The following is a 12,388-nucleotide window of genomic DNA, read 5'->3' on the forward strand; positions in this document are numbered from 1 at the left end:
GGGGGGGGGGGGGGGGGGGCGCAGGGGGGCGCGGGAGGGGGAAGCCAGCCTTAAGCAGCTGCTTCCGGAGGCTTCTGTCTCAATCTCTTAGCCGATCTCAGCACGCTCTTCTTCCTGGCTAATGTTATGGCATCGTAATGTCTAATTGGGGAACAGGGATTTCCCTTAAATTGTGGCCGGAAAAATCAGACCAAATCATACTCGCCTAGAGTAATGGAGAGATGATACTATCTGCCCTCCGTTTTTTTTTTTTTCTTCTTTTTGGAATTAGAGGGAAAAAAAGGAGCCTGGGGAGCAGGGCTTGGCTCATAGCTGTTAAGATTTATTGAGTACTTTCTGATAAGTGGTGATTTAGGCCCTCAAAAATAGCCCGTGGTGATTATGTTATTGTGTTCTCTTTTTCAGATAAATTATATTGAGAGATTAAATAATGGCACCTTTTAATACGGTGCTGCAGGCCGTATTAACTGTCTGATAGAGCCGTCTTCCTCATGCTGTGAGGGCCTGTCTCCAAATTTTGCATTTAGTCCAAACCCAGATTTGGGGAAGGGAGCAGAAGCTAAGCACCAGCTGCCCTCTCCTCTGTTTGGCGGGTTTGCCATCCTAAACCTGTTCTTCCTGTCCAGCTGGGAGCATTCTCTGCTCTGCCTTCCTGCCACTCCCACCCTGGCCAATTAAAGGCAGCCTTGTTTTGGGATGGGGGGGGAGGTGGGGCAAGGTGTTGCTGCCCAGGGGCACGGCCCACTACTTGGCACCAATCCCAGGCAGTTCTGAGACAGTATCTCCCACCCACCAGGTGTACTTCAACTGAAAGGCATTTCTGGTCTACCTGAGAACTCTTATCAATCAGGGAAGGGGTCCGGGCTGAGAGTGGGGTGGGCCAGAGGGGGCGGAAGCCTCGGGGGTTCTAGGACCTATGAGTGGCTGGTGAGAACTCTTTGGAACTTCTTGGGAACCCATAGAATTGCCACACATCCGGGAAAATACTTGGGCCATGGATCTGGAGAGCTTTGTGGTGTTGGGAAGGGTTCCTTTCGACCTCTTTGGGTTTAGAGGACTAATGCAGAATCCAAGGGAGCTAGGAAGCTTCTAGACTACCTTCCCAGGTCGCGTACTTGATTGTTGCTTTACTACCTGAGTGTATGGGCAACCTGCCTGAACGTATGTCTGTAGCATGTTTGTGTCTGGTGCCAGAGGAGGCCAGGAGAGGTGTCAGTTCACCTGGAACTACAGTTGTGAACTCTAAGCTGGTGCTGGGAGTTGAACCCCGGTCTTCTCTCCGAGCCGTCTGTCCACCTCTCTGACACTTGATGAAATATTAAGCACTGAGCATTCAGAGGGAACCATAGGAGACATCTGAGGTACTCCCTCCAGGAAATGAAAACATACAGCCAAATTCGGGAGAGGGAGAGAGCCCCACCCGTCCACATCTGGGGCAAGAACTATGTTTTATATGTTCCAGTGAAACAGCTACCTTTCTTACAGGCAATGATTATGAATGCATATACTCACGTATGGAACCTCGTCCTAAAAGGCGCTCCAAAGTTGCTTCCTGCTAGTGTGACTACATTCGGTACGTCACGCTAGGCGTTTTATCTCCCCTTTCACAGAAAACTGATGCTGAAAGGAATGTGTTGTTTTGCCAAGTTCAGGAACCAGGTCTGACAGAGAATGCTAGGTGTCTGGTTAGTTTGTCTCTCAGAGAACATTCTAGATGATGGTGACATTAGATAACCTTGGAACCGACTTCTGGGTTGCTAGCGAACACACCTTGTGTCTAGGGCACAGTTTCCTATCTCCAAAGTGAGAAGGCTGGACCATTGCCATCTGAGTGTCTCTCGCGACCCACAGCCCAGTGAGGAGGGGAGAAAGGGAAGTTCTCTTGGCTTCTTGGGTAGACTGTAAAAGAGTCCCTGTCTCAGAAGAGAAGTGGGGTGGACATTCAGCCGCTGCCATCCCCAGTGCCTAGAAACAGGAGGCTTTTCCAAGGACTTGGAGTGCTGAACTGGCCTGAATGAGAACCTGGGGAGCTGGGCTCACTGTTGGAAGGGATTGGCCTCTAGCTGTTCTCTGACTCCTGGGTGAGTTGGTACTCTTTCCCAATCCATGCCCAAGAGTAGGGGGATGGATGGACTGGGCTTTGTGACTCACTGTGTGCTGGAGCCTTCCCGAATCACTCGCTGCCTAGCACTTTCTTGCCTAATAAGAGGGTGAGAATGTTGCAATGACATGAAAGTTTGAGGGGCTGTGTTGGGTTTGGTTGTTTATCTTTGCCTCTGGGAGTCAGCACCGGTGACCAGAGCCTTTGAACATTCACAGTGCCTGTGTGTGCACTTTGACCCTGGACAAGTGGTACAGAGGAAGTATGACACTGGTATCTCTCTCTCTCTCTCTCTCTCTCTCTCTCTCTCTCTCTCTCTCTCTCTCACACACACACACACACACACACACACACACTTAAGCAACACTGAGGTTTCAATTGGTCTGAATTCGGGCACACACACACACACTTAAGCAACACTGAGGTTTCAATTGGTCTGAATTCGGGCCAGACCAGTAGCGTTCAGGTTTGATTGGCTTTAGGATTCTGACGTTTCTGAGGCTGCTAGGAGGGTTAAAACGTCAATGGTCTGTTGAGGCTCTGGGTTCAATTCCCTAGCGCCAGTCAATAAATAAATACATAAGATTATAGAGAGACTTAAAGACGACAAGCTTGCAGATGAGACTCTTGAGTATAGCTCCAAGTAGTGGACCTGAGTAGACATTCCTCAGTGACCGTTGTTCCCTGACTTGCCCAGGACCTTTCTCCTCTCCCACATCTAATCCTGCAGCTGCTGGGTGGGAAGGGACGAGCCTAGGGGTGGAGCTGATAGAGCCCAAATCTTCTATTTGTTTATCTTAGAAGTGGCCTGTTTGCAGGTTATCAGATGGGTTTATATTTAAACAAGAACCGGTTCCTGGCAGCCCCACCTCTCCTGCCAGGATCTACAGGTGTCCCAGGCCACTTGCTGAGAGAGAGGAGCTAGGGATTGACAAGGGGACCAGATCCTCTTAGGCTATTGCTCAAGCTAAAAGTTGGAGGGGCAGTCTTCAGGCATCTGAGCTACTGCAAGTGTAGCTGTAGTGTTCTGGGCTTGGTGGACAAGCAAAGGCAGCGAGTGCGCTGAGAAGGCGTTTTCCCCGCTTCATGTGCTGGCCTGTTTGTGGACCACTGGGGTCTGACTTAACCCTAGAGAAACTTGACTTCTAGAGCTGATTTGTAATTAACCCGCTGGTGACCTTTGAACACATGGCTGCCCCTTGCAGGCCTCTCTGGTGGTGTCTGCAAGAGGCTGGGAAACTGCAAATGTGGGCATGTCTTAGAGCCAGAAAGTCTCAGTCTCTGCCCCAGCTCTGCCACTCTCCCAGGGGCACACAGTGAGTTAATAAGTCACTTTGTTGATTTGAGAGCCCCAGTTGTCCTCTATAAAACCCGAGTCACTTGAGGGCCATAATTGTTGTTTAGCAAACTTGTAAAGAGCTGGTCAAAGTTGCATTTATCATTAGCGACACTAGACAAGGGCTGCGATCTGGGCCAGAGCGTGGCTTGGGACGTGATGTCTGAACATGTGCAGGAAATATAAATGAGCTAAGTAGGACTCCTGGGGTTCAGGCCCTTTATCTCAGAGGGCTCTAGGACTTAAGAGATCATGGATTTCCCCAGAAATAGAGAGATTGAGAGCCTCTGTGTAGCTTAGGTTAGCCTTGAATTCCTGTTCCTCCTGTCTCAGCTTCCCAAGTACTGGGATTACAGCCATGGACCACCACAGCCAGTCAGTCACCTTTGACCTTTTACAGCTGTCACTTGTCACCCTCCTCCAGTACCCAGTTTCTTCCCACCCTCACCTTGAATTAGCCCCTCTTACTGAGTGCCCTCCATCCTTTCTTTGCTGGCACGGGTACACACACACACACACACACACACACACACACACCCCGGGTCCTCCTAGTACACACACACACACACACACACACACACACACCCCGGGTCCTCCTAGTATAGGGAGTTGGCTGCCCCAGTTTTCTCTGGCAGAGGAGAGGCTGCTGGTCAGGTGACACCCAGGGTAATGGAGAGGGAGGTAGGGAGAGGCTGGTGTGTACGGAAACAGTGACTGGGTGAAGCCAGGCTGTGGTGGCCCGGCCTGTGGGGACTGGCCACACCACTCTAACCTCTGGGCGAGCAAATGGCTGGGCTGGGCACTTGAGGAGTAAGAACACTCCTTGCCTCTGGGGAAGCCCAGCCTGGAGCTGATTGAGACAATCTGGCTTCCCCAGTGTTGGGGGAGGGGCTGGGGCCATAAACCAGGCTCTGATAGATCTAATCCGTTGCAACAGGGCTGCAAAGTAGGCCTTGGACTCTGCCCTCAGAACACTGGAGGCTTGTTTGCGTCCCGAGAGTCTCCTGGCCAGCCTCAGATCCAGTAGGGATTTTGGATCTGCTGCCTAGATTACAAGCCCCAGCTTCAATGCACCTCTGTCTCTGAGGCTTTGAGGGAGCCAGTCCCTCCCAGCTGTCTCCACTGGTAATCGGAGCAATGCCCAATTTGGTAACCAGGCCTCAGGACAGAGGGAGGCTTGTCTCTTGGCGACCTTTTACAGGTGGGGAAACCAAGGCCCAGAAAGGGGAACCCACCAGTCAGGACCACCTAGATAGTGGCAGGGGTACTGGATTGGTCCCTGGCAGGAGTTTGTCCTGAGGCTCCTGACCAGTCTCCCTCATTCTTGCCTGGTACCCCATGATCCTAGAGTTCTTGTGGGAATGGACTGCCCTGGGGCTCAGAGAAAGGCTGGCTGCTGCCTGTGCCAGGCCTGGCTCTCTACAGGGTGATTGTGTTCAGGGTAACTTGACCTTGAAGTGGGCAGAACTGACATCTGAACCCTCACTCCACCCCCATTCTCCAAACCTTGCTTAATTAACCCTTTCAGGTACTAGGACACCAGACTGAAGGTGGATGTGTGACTTCCTTTTTGTCTTCTAGATTTGGGGGGGGTGTCCCCTCAAGGCAAGCCAGGAAATAGAGGATTGAGGTCATGAGAATTTCAGGTGGCTTTGGTTAGTGCCTTGCACTACTCCTGGGAAAAGAGATTTTCTTGGTCTCTGTTTGCTTAGGGTAACATGCTCAAAGTTTACCCTGGGCAGGTTTCTACCCATCCCTGAGCTTGAAGAAGCCTACCTTTCACTTCTTTGGTCTCAGCAGCAGAAGCCTAGCTGTCTAGCTTGCAGGAGCATCTCCCATCTGATGGCCAGGGTCTCCCCAGCCCTTTGGCCTGGGTGGGCATTCATCCCCTCCCCCTGGCCCCGCCCCAGCCTAAAGGAAAGCAGGTGGGGTGTAAGAAAGATCCCCCCTGTGTGGAGCACCTGCTACGCACCAGGTCACCTGCTGGGTCACTTGTGCAGGTGAATACATTTCTGCAGGGTTTTTGTCACTCCTGCTTACCGGCCCTGATTACAAAAGAGGAAGCCGAAGACGTAAAAGCCAGAATAAACTCTTAGACTCGCAGAAGTGGTTGTGGCTCCTGTGCATTGCAGGAAGTGAGGTTGGTGGGGCTGCAGAACCACTCCGAAAAGTCTAGCAGTTGGTGCCCAAGGGTGTGACTTTGCCCCTGAAGGTACCTGTTCCTCTGTCACCTTTATGGTCTCTTCCTGACCTCATGATCAAGCATGGCCTTGACCCTGCCTTCCCTGGGGAGGAGGCAGGTGGGAGGCTCTCTTTAGTTGCAGTTAACCAAGCTCTGACCCTGAACTCCTCCCTGGTGTTCCAGCCAGGTTTCTGCGCCTTTGTTTAAGCAATATCGCTTTCACCTTTGTTTATTCCTGGGCAAGGGAAGGGGGGTCCCCTGGAGCCCGGGCTAGGCCAGTGTGCTGTGGTTACGTGTGGGGGGGGGCGCGAAAGAATGGGTGATGGTGACAAAGCTGGTCTTGGTTAGGGCACGGTCCAGAGAAAGAGCCTGGCTTTCACAGTGGTGTGCCTATCTAGCCGTGGCTCTTCCTTGAATGGCTCAGCCTGTTTTCTCACCTGCTAACCAGGTAGAGCACCTCGTGCCCTGGAGTAGATTCAGCCTCTACAGAGCAGGTACCTGATGCATAGTGGATGCTTCTGCAGTCACCCCGTCTCCATGCTTTTCCCGGGGTGATGGGCGTTGTAAGACTCTGGGATATGATCAGTGGCTTTTTCAAAACCCTAGCTTTCTGCAGCAGCCTGGGTATCTGCTGAGAACCCTGGGGACAGACAAAAGGGCGGGAGGCCACCTCACCCTGGAAGCTGAGAGACCTAAGTTGTCGGCCCAGCTCTGCTGCTAGCTCCCTGGGTGACCTTGGCAAAGTAATCTGTCTCAGGTTATAAAATGAGACGGTTGGGCTCAGTGGCCTCAGAGCCGTTCTGGCTGCAGGTGTTATTTCCTTTAAAACAAAAGTGTGTCTACATCTTTTTCCCAGACGCCTTGGGGAAGAACCCAGGTCTCTAGCTGTCCGCACAAGTCCAGGTATCTACTCCAGGGCCTGCAAGAGCTTTGCGTCCTGACCCACAGCCTTATTCATCCGGCTTCTGTTGTATCTTTGCGAAAGGGATAAAGATGAGTCCGGCCGACACACGGGGTACACGTGTGGGCATATATACATGAATGCATGCTCTCCTGGGCAGACCTGTGGTGAGCTGAGGTGAATGGGACCACATCTGTAGTCAGAAGAGGGCTGGGTCCCTCTCTGGTCAGGCCTGGGTCTGCCTGATGGGTGGCCTGGCTTTTCAGAGCCACCCCAGACTACTGAATGGACCTTGTTTGAAAAGAGTGGGGGAAGGAAAGGCTCTTGCTTGGTACCTCCTCAGCTTTACAAACAAACAAGCAAACCATTGCTCGCAATCCCACTGGGCTTGGTTCTGTCTTGACATCCTGGCCTCGATGGCTGTTGTCCACTTGAGAGGTTTTCTCTTGTTTGAGATTATGAGTAGAAAGAACCTGAAAAGGGCCAAGAGAGGACTTCTGAGCTCCAGGAGACTCAGTCGCTCATGTCCCTTCACCTGTCCCCAAAGCCTCTGAAGTGCTGAAGGAGTTAACTCTTCCGTCCTCTAAGACTGCCTCTGAAGAGCTATCCAACCACTGGGGCAAAGGGTCTATCTGACCCTAGCTGGACCTGTGATCTCAGACTATGTTTTTTTTTTTCCTCTGGAATTTAACATGAAGGTGGTGAAGGGATAGGGGGCTGGGCATGGTGGCACACTCCTGTAATCCCAGCACTGGTCTGTATAATGTGTGCCACCTAGTGAGTTACCTACCTAGTGAGACTCTCAAAATGAAGAGATAGAGTACATGGGATGCCAGGTGTTCCGAAGGGGGCTGACTGGACCAGGAATAAATCTTGGTTTCAGCCTCAGCTTTACAAACGCGGCAGGCTCTTTACTGTCTTCTTTCTTGGTCCTCATTTTCCTAATGGAAGGTTGAAGTAATTACCGAAAGTCAATGAATGCGCTTATCTCCAGTCTCCGGGGTTAGTTTGAAACACCCCATAACACTTTCACATCTTAAGGAAGTTCTGCGTATGACTTAACATTCTCAGCTCCTTCCTAGGGGAGAGGTGGAGTAGGGAAGGTCTTGAGACCTGTGCTGGAATCCAAACCTTAGGCTAAGAAACTCAGAGTTGGTCAGGAGGAGTTTGAACTTAAGCATCCCGTGACCAGTCTTTCAGGCTTAGGTGGTCAAAGTATCAATATCAGCCTCCCTGCTTCTGCATCCTTCCTTCCTCCATCTCATCTTTCTCCCACCCCTAACTGGATTAGACACGCCCACTTAGTGTTCCTCTCTAGCCTAAGGCAGGCTGGTAGCCCTAAGTACAAATGTGTTCCTGCGTCTGTGGCTAAAAGCCCAGGTGATCTCATGCCCTGCTGCTGGTCTTGTTAGTCACTTTCTGCTTGTATGACCTTAGAGAAATAATTTGCTTTTCCGAGCCTTGGTTTCCACCCCTGCCAAACGGTCTACGTCATCGCAGCTGCGTGCGTGTTAAGGCCTGGCACACTGTAAGCAATGGAGGCCTTGCTCTTTTCAGAGTTTGAGCCCTAGGGAATTTGTAGCGAAGGGTGTGGGGAAGGGGGTTGGGACCGGGCCTGACGTCTAGGGCACTTGTACAACCTCGGAGAAGCCCTCTTGCTGTGCTGCCAAACCAAAGCCACAGGCACGGGCCCGGTGCGGGGGGGGGGGGGGGGGGGGGGGGGGGCTGGAGTTCCAGCACCAGCAGCCCTACAGCTCCCGATTCCGGAGTCATGAAGTCATTCCTAAGCAGGGCTTAACCCCTGCTGGCTCCCTACTCCCACGCGGACCAAGCACTCTGCATTGATTTCCCCACCCCGGGGAGAAAGGGATGCCTCCCCAACTTCCTCCCAGCTCCCTTCCCAGAATCTAGTTTCCTGACCACGGGGGTGGATAGAGGGCACAGTCAGCTCCTGCCACCTCTCCCCCGGAAGCCTGTGGGTGCCAGAGTGAAGGAGGAGCCTGTTCCCCAAGCTGATCTCCTGGCCTCTCCTGCCACTCAGACTCATTTGGGATAGACCAGCATTCTTCCTCACAAACCCAGCTGTGTCACAGCGCCTTCAGACCCCCATGAAGGACTGCCTGGGGCTGTCAGAAACAGACCTGGCCACTTTCTACCCAAAGCTTGGTGTGGTGTGGCTTTAGGCCGTCACTCCCTTGTTTCTGGTTTGAATGCTGTCAGAAGTCTGTAAAAGAGAAAAGGGCCTCCCTGGGCCTGAACGTCTAGTTTTTATTCTGAACATCTAGTCTGAGTAAAGCCTCATTTCCTGTGGTCCTGACGACTGGAGGAGAGAAGGCTGAGAAGGCTTGGTAGGCGTTGAACAGTGACCCTTGTACCTGGCCCTTGTTTACAAGAACAGTAGCCTGAGTCCAGAGGCTAATGGAAGGGCACTGGGCACCTCAATACATCCTGTGCTCCTGAAGAAGCTTTGTTTAATACCCAGCCAGGTTTAGGCGATGGGTGTGAGAGACCGAATAAGTGGTGTTGGGGGGGGGGCTTTTAGTTTATTTATTTTTATTTTTTTGAGACAGGGTTTTGCTGTAGCTTTGGAGCCTGTCCTGGAACTAGCTCTTGTAGGCCAGGCTGGCCTTGAACTCAGAGATCCTCCTGCCTCTGCCTCCCGAGTCCGGGGAGGAGGGCTTTTAGATGCTTGTCTTTCAAAAGTTGTTTGATGGGGAATCGACCTCAACTTGGGTCTCTGTGGGGAATCGACCTCAACATGGTCTGGGGGAGCAAAGATCTTTGTGCCCTGCACAGAACTGGCAGAACAGACGTTTGAGAGAAGTTGATGGATTCTCAGGAGTGTGCCTGTGAGTCACCAGGTCTGTGGTTGTCTTGGAGTGTGAGTGAGCCTGCCCTGTCTGTCTCAGTGCAGTGTGACTCAGTTGGGGAACGTGTCCCTGACTGGGCAAGCCCAGAGCCAGTAGCCTACTCCCTTTCATGTGGAAACCAGCTGCTATCATAGCGTCTGTCATAGCCCGGCTGTAGGATCCTGCACCTGCCTGTGTAGACGGGAACCTCTGGCCCTGAAGTCAGGTGGCCCTGAGTGCATCCCCCCTCCCGCCGCCTGTCACTTGTGCCATCAAAAGAGAATAGCTAAGGCCTTTAGTGCCCAGTGTCTTTCGTTATGAAAGAAATTAAATTTTTATAAACAACTGAGATTTCAGGTGGTTCAGTAAATGACACCTAGAAATATTAATAACTTATTTGTTACTACTTGAAACATTTTTTATTAACCCAAAATGGTACAGAAACTTGGTAAATGGGGGGACAGGACCCAAGGCTTCCTGTCTAGCCCTGTGATCCTGCTTGTGCATGGGCGTTCACTGGTTCTGGGGGAACCCAGCCTCCAGAGGGTCCAGAGGGAGGGGGATGGAGCTCTGGGATGATACTTCATCTTTCCTCTTAGATTCGAGAGACTGAAGTCATAGACCCTCAGGACCTCCTGGAAGGCGGCTACTACTCTGGAGACCTCCCTGACGATGAAGATGCTGGGGGCCTCGAGCAGGGTTCGGATGACTTTGAGCTGTCGGGCTCTGGAGATCTGGGTATGGGGCTTGGAGGGGGGTGTGCTTGGGCAGGCTGGGGACCTGGGCTGCGAGGACGTGTATTTTAGTGGAGATTTCCCCACAGCCCCCCTCCACTGCAAAAAAGGGAAACAAAAGTAACATTTCCCACCCCCAGGTCTCTGGGAGGAGTTGTAAACAACTTCGGATTCATTCCTCGGAGTGCGCAGCACGAGCCTGAACCTGTCCAATAGGCTCCTTTCTCTGGTGGAGGGTAGAGGGGGTGTGGGGAAAGACCTGGAGTGTTTTTCTTCCTTTGGGAAAGGAAAAGTACTGGCTCAGAAGTGAGGGTGGAGTGGGAGGGGCGTGTGTGGGTTGAGATGTGGAGAGCCGAGCCCAAAAAAAGGCCCTGCTTCAGATAAGATGGAGGCAGGGAGGTTTCTTGGGTGTAACCAGGTACCAGGCCTTTCATGGGCTTTCTGGCCTCTGTGTCAGACAGCTGCTGAGAAGTGTCCCTCTCCTGTTCAGGGATGTGCTACTGATTCCGAGTGTTAAGCTTTGGAGTCCTGTAGTCCATAACTCCAGCCTTGGTTTCTCGCTGTGTAAGATAAGTCTTAGAAGGGTTGTGACTAGCGTTGAGGACTGAATTTACCAAGCTTTGGGTAACTGTATTTTTAGAAGTAAATTTTCCCGTGTGTACGGTGGTGCCCATTTGTGTGCTAGGACAGTCTATAAAGGGTTGCCGAGGAGGAGAAGCGAGCTTTTGGCCTCCTGTAGTTAATATTATGTACAGTGTGTAGCATTTAGTATTACAGTGGATTGCTTCCTTCCTAAAAGTTAATTTCCTGGGGAGCGTGTTCAAATGTAAATTCAAGTTAATCTGACCCTAGGCTGGTCAGTCCTCCCAGATAGAGACCGAATTTAGGGCCTTGCAGGAAGTGTCCTACCACTGAACTTCCTCTCCAGCATCCGCTGTTTGAGATAGGCTCTTAGAGGGCGGCCCAGACTGGTCTGGGACTTGCCGTCAGGTAGCCTGAGCTTCTGGTGCTCTGAGATTTCAGATGTGTGCCACTTACGCAGGGACATTCTGTATTTCTAAGCACTTCCCAGATATTTCTGTAGTCTGTGGATCCACACCTGACATGGGAAGGGGTTTGGAGCTCGCAGAGCGCCTGAAAGCTACCCACTACCAGCATATATACTGCTGAGGAAGAAAGCCAGGTGTGCCAGGAGTCTCCTGCTAAGGGGGATAGCTGATTGAAGCTGCCCTGGGGCTTGTGAGGGTAGGACGCCCCTGGCTGAACGAGTTAGCTCCCTGGATACGATGGACCTCGTGTTCACACTGTCCTTCCTCTAACCTTGGCAGATGGCACCGAGGAGACCAAGACCTTCCCAGAAGGGATACAACCCTTGGTAAGTGCTGCACCTTGGTCTCTTCCAACAATGCGTGGAGAAGGGCAGAAAATACAGCCCCGTCAATAGCTAATGGTAGTTGACCCCGTTTTGTCAGAAGGCGTTTACTGTGGCGCTGGGCTCGTTTTGAGACAGGCATGGGCAGGGCAGGTGGGTCATCCTCCCTGGAGAACGATCACTGTCCACCCCAGCTTCCTTGTGCATCTGCAGCTGTCTGCCAACTCTGCTTTCAAATTGCACAGGCGTTCAGGTACCCTCAGGAACGGTTTTCTTGCATCGTCGTACTGTTACCATTTTTACAGGCTGCATTCTCTTTGTCTTATTGATGAAATAGTTGTCAGTAAATTTTGGTATCCTAAAAGTAAAACACCCCAACAAGCATCAAGTGTGTTTGACACACAGACATGCACGCACGTTCTGCCTTAGGAGAGAGTTCCAGGTGCAAAACTGACTTCCTGAAGGACGTGTGGGAATTGCCACACCTCTTGTGGTTTCTCTAGCACAAACCTGCTGGTGTGTGAAGGCCACCCCTCCCCCGCCACACTTACGCTCTTTTCCTCTTTGGGTCCGATGTCATTCCCCACCTGTCATCCTCCTGGGTCCCCTTCCACCTCCTTCCTCTGCTAATGTGCTCAGTGTTCTCTCCCTCCTTTTTCTTTAGGTGCCTCTACACAACCACATTCCGGAGAGGGCACAGCCTGGGATCCGTGTCCCCTCAGAAACCCAGGAGCTGGAGGAAAATGAAGTCATTCCCAAAAGGGTCTCACCCTCCGAAGTGGGTGATGACATATCCAACAAAGTGTCCATGTCTAGCACTGCGCAGGACAGCAACATTTTTGAGCGAACCGAGGTCCTGGCAGGTGAGGCTCTTTGGTCGCCCCTCCCCCCCCCCCCCCCCCCCCCCCCGGGG

General features: G+C 52.0%; 1 protein-coding gene across 1 annotated transcript in view; it reads left to right on the forward strand.

Annotated features, from left to right (window-relative positions):
• The window catches only part of Sdc4 (syndecan 4), a 19,269-nt gene that overhangs the window by 2,289 nt on the left and 4,592 nt on the right, over positions 1 to 12,388 (forward strand). Inside the window, exons 2-4 of the mRNA XM_050150810.1 lie at positions 9,969 to 10,107; positions 11,432 to 11,478; positions 12,140 to 12,338. Of these exons, the coding sequence (XP_050006767.1) occupies positions 9,969 to 10,107; positions 11,432 to 11,478; positions 12,140 to 12,338 (385 nt within the window). The remainder of the gene's footprint in view (positions 1 to 9,968; positions 10,108 to 11,431; positions 11,479 to 12,139; positions 12,339 to 12,388) is intronic.

This window comes from Alexandromys fortis, unplaced genomic scaffold (genome assembly GCF_014885135.2).
Source record: "Alexandromys fortis isolate MF-2015 unplaced genomic scaffold, M_Fortis_MF-2015_v1.1 scaffold_27, whole genome shotgun sequence".
Classification (NCBI taxonomy): Eukaryota; Metazoa; Chordata; class Mammalia; order Rodentia; family Cricetidae; genus Alexandromys; species Alexandromys fortis.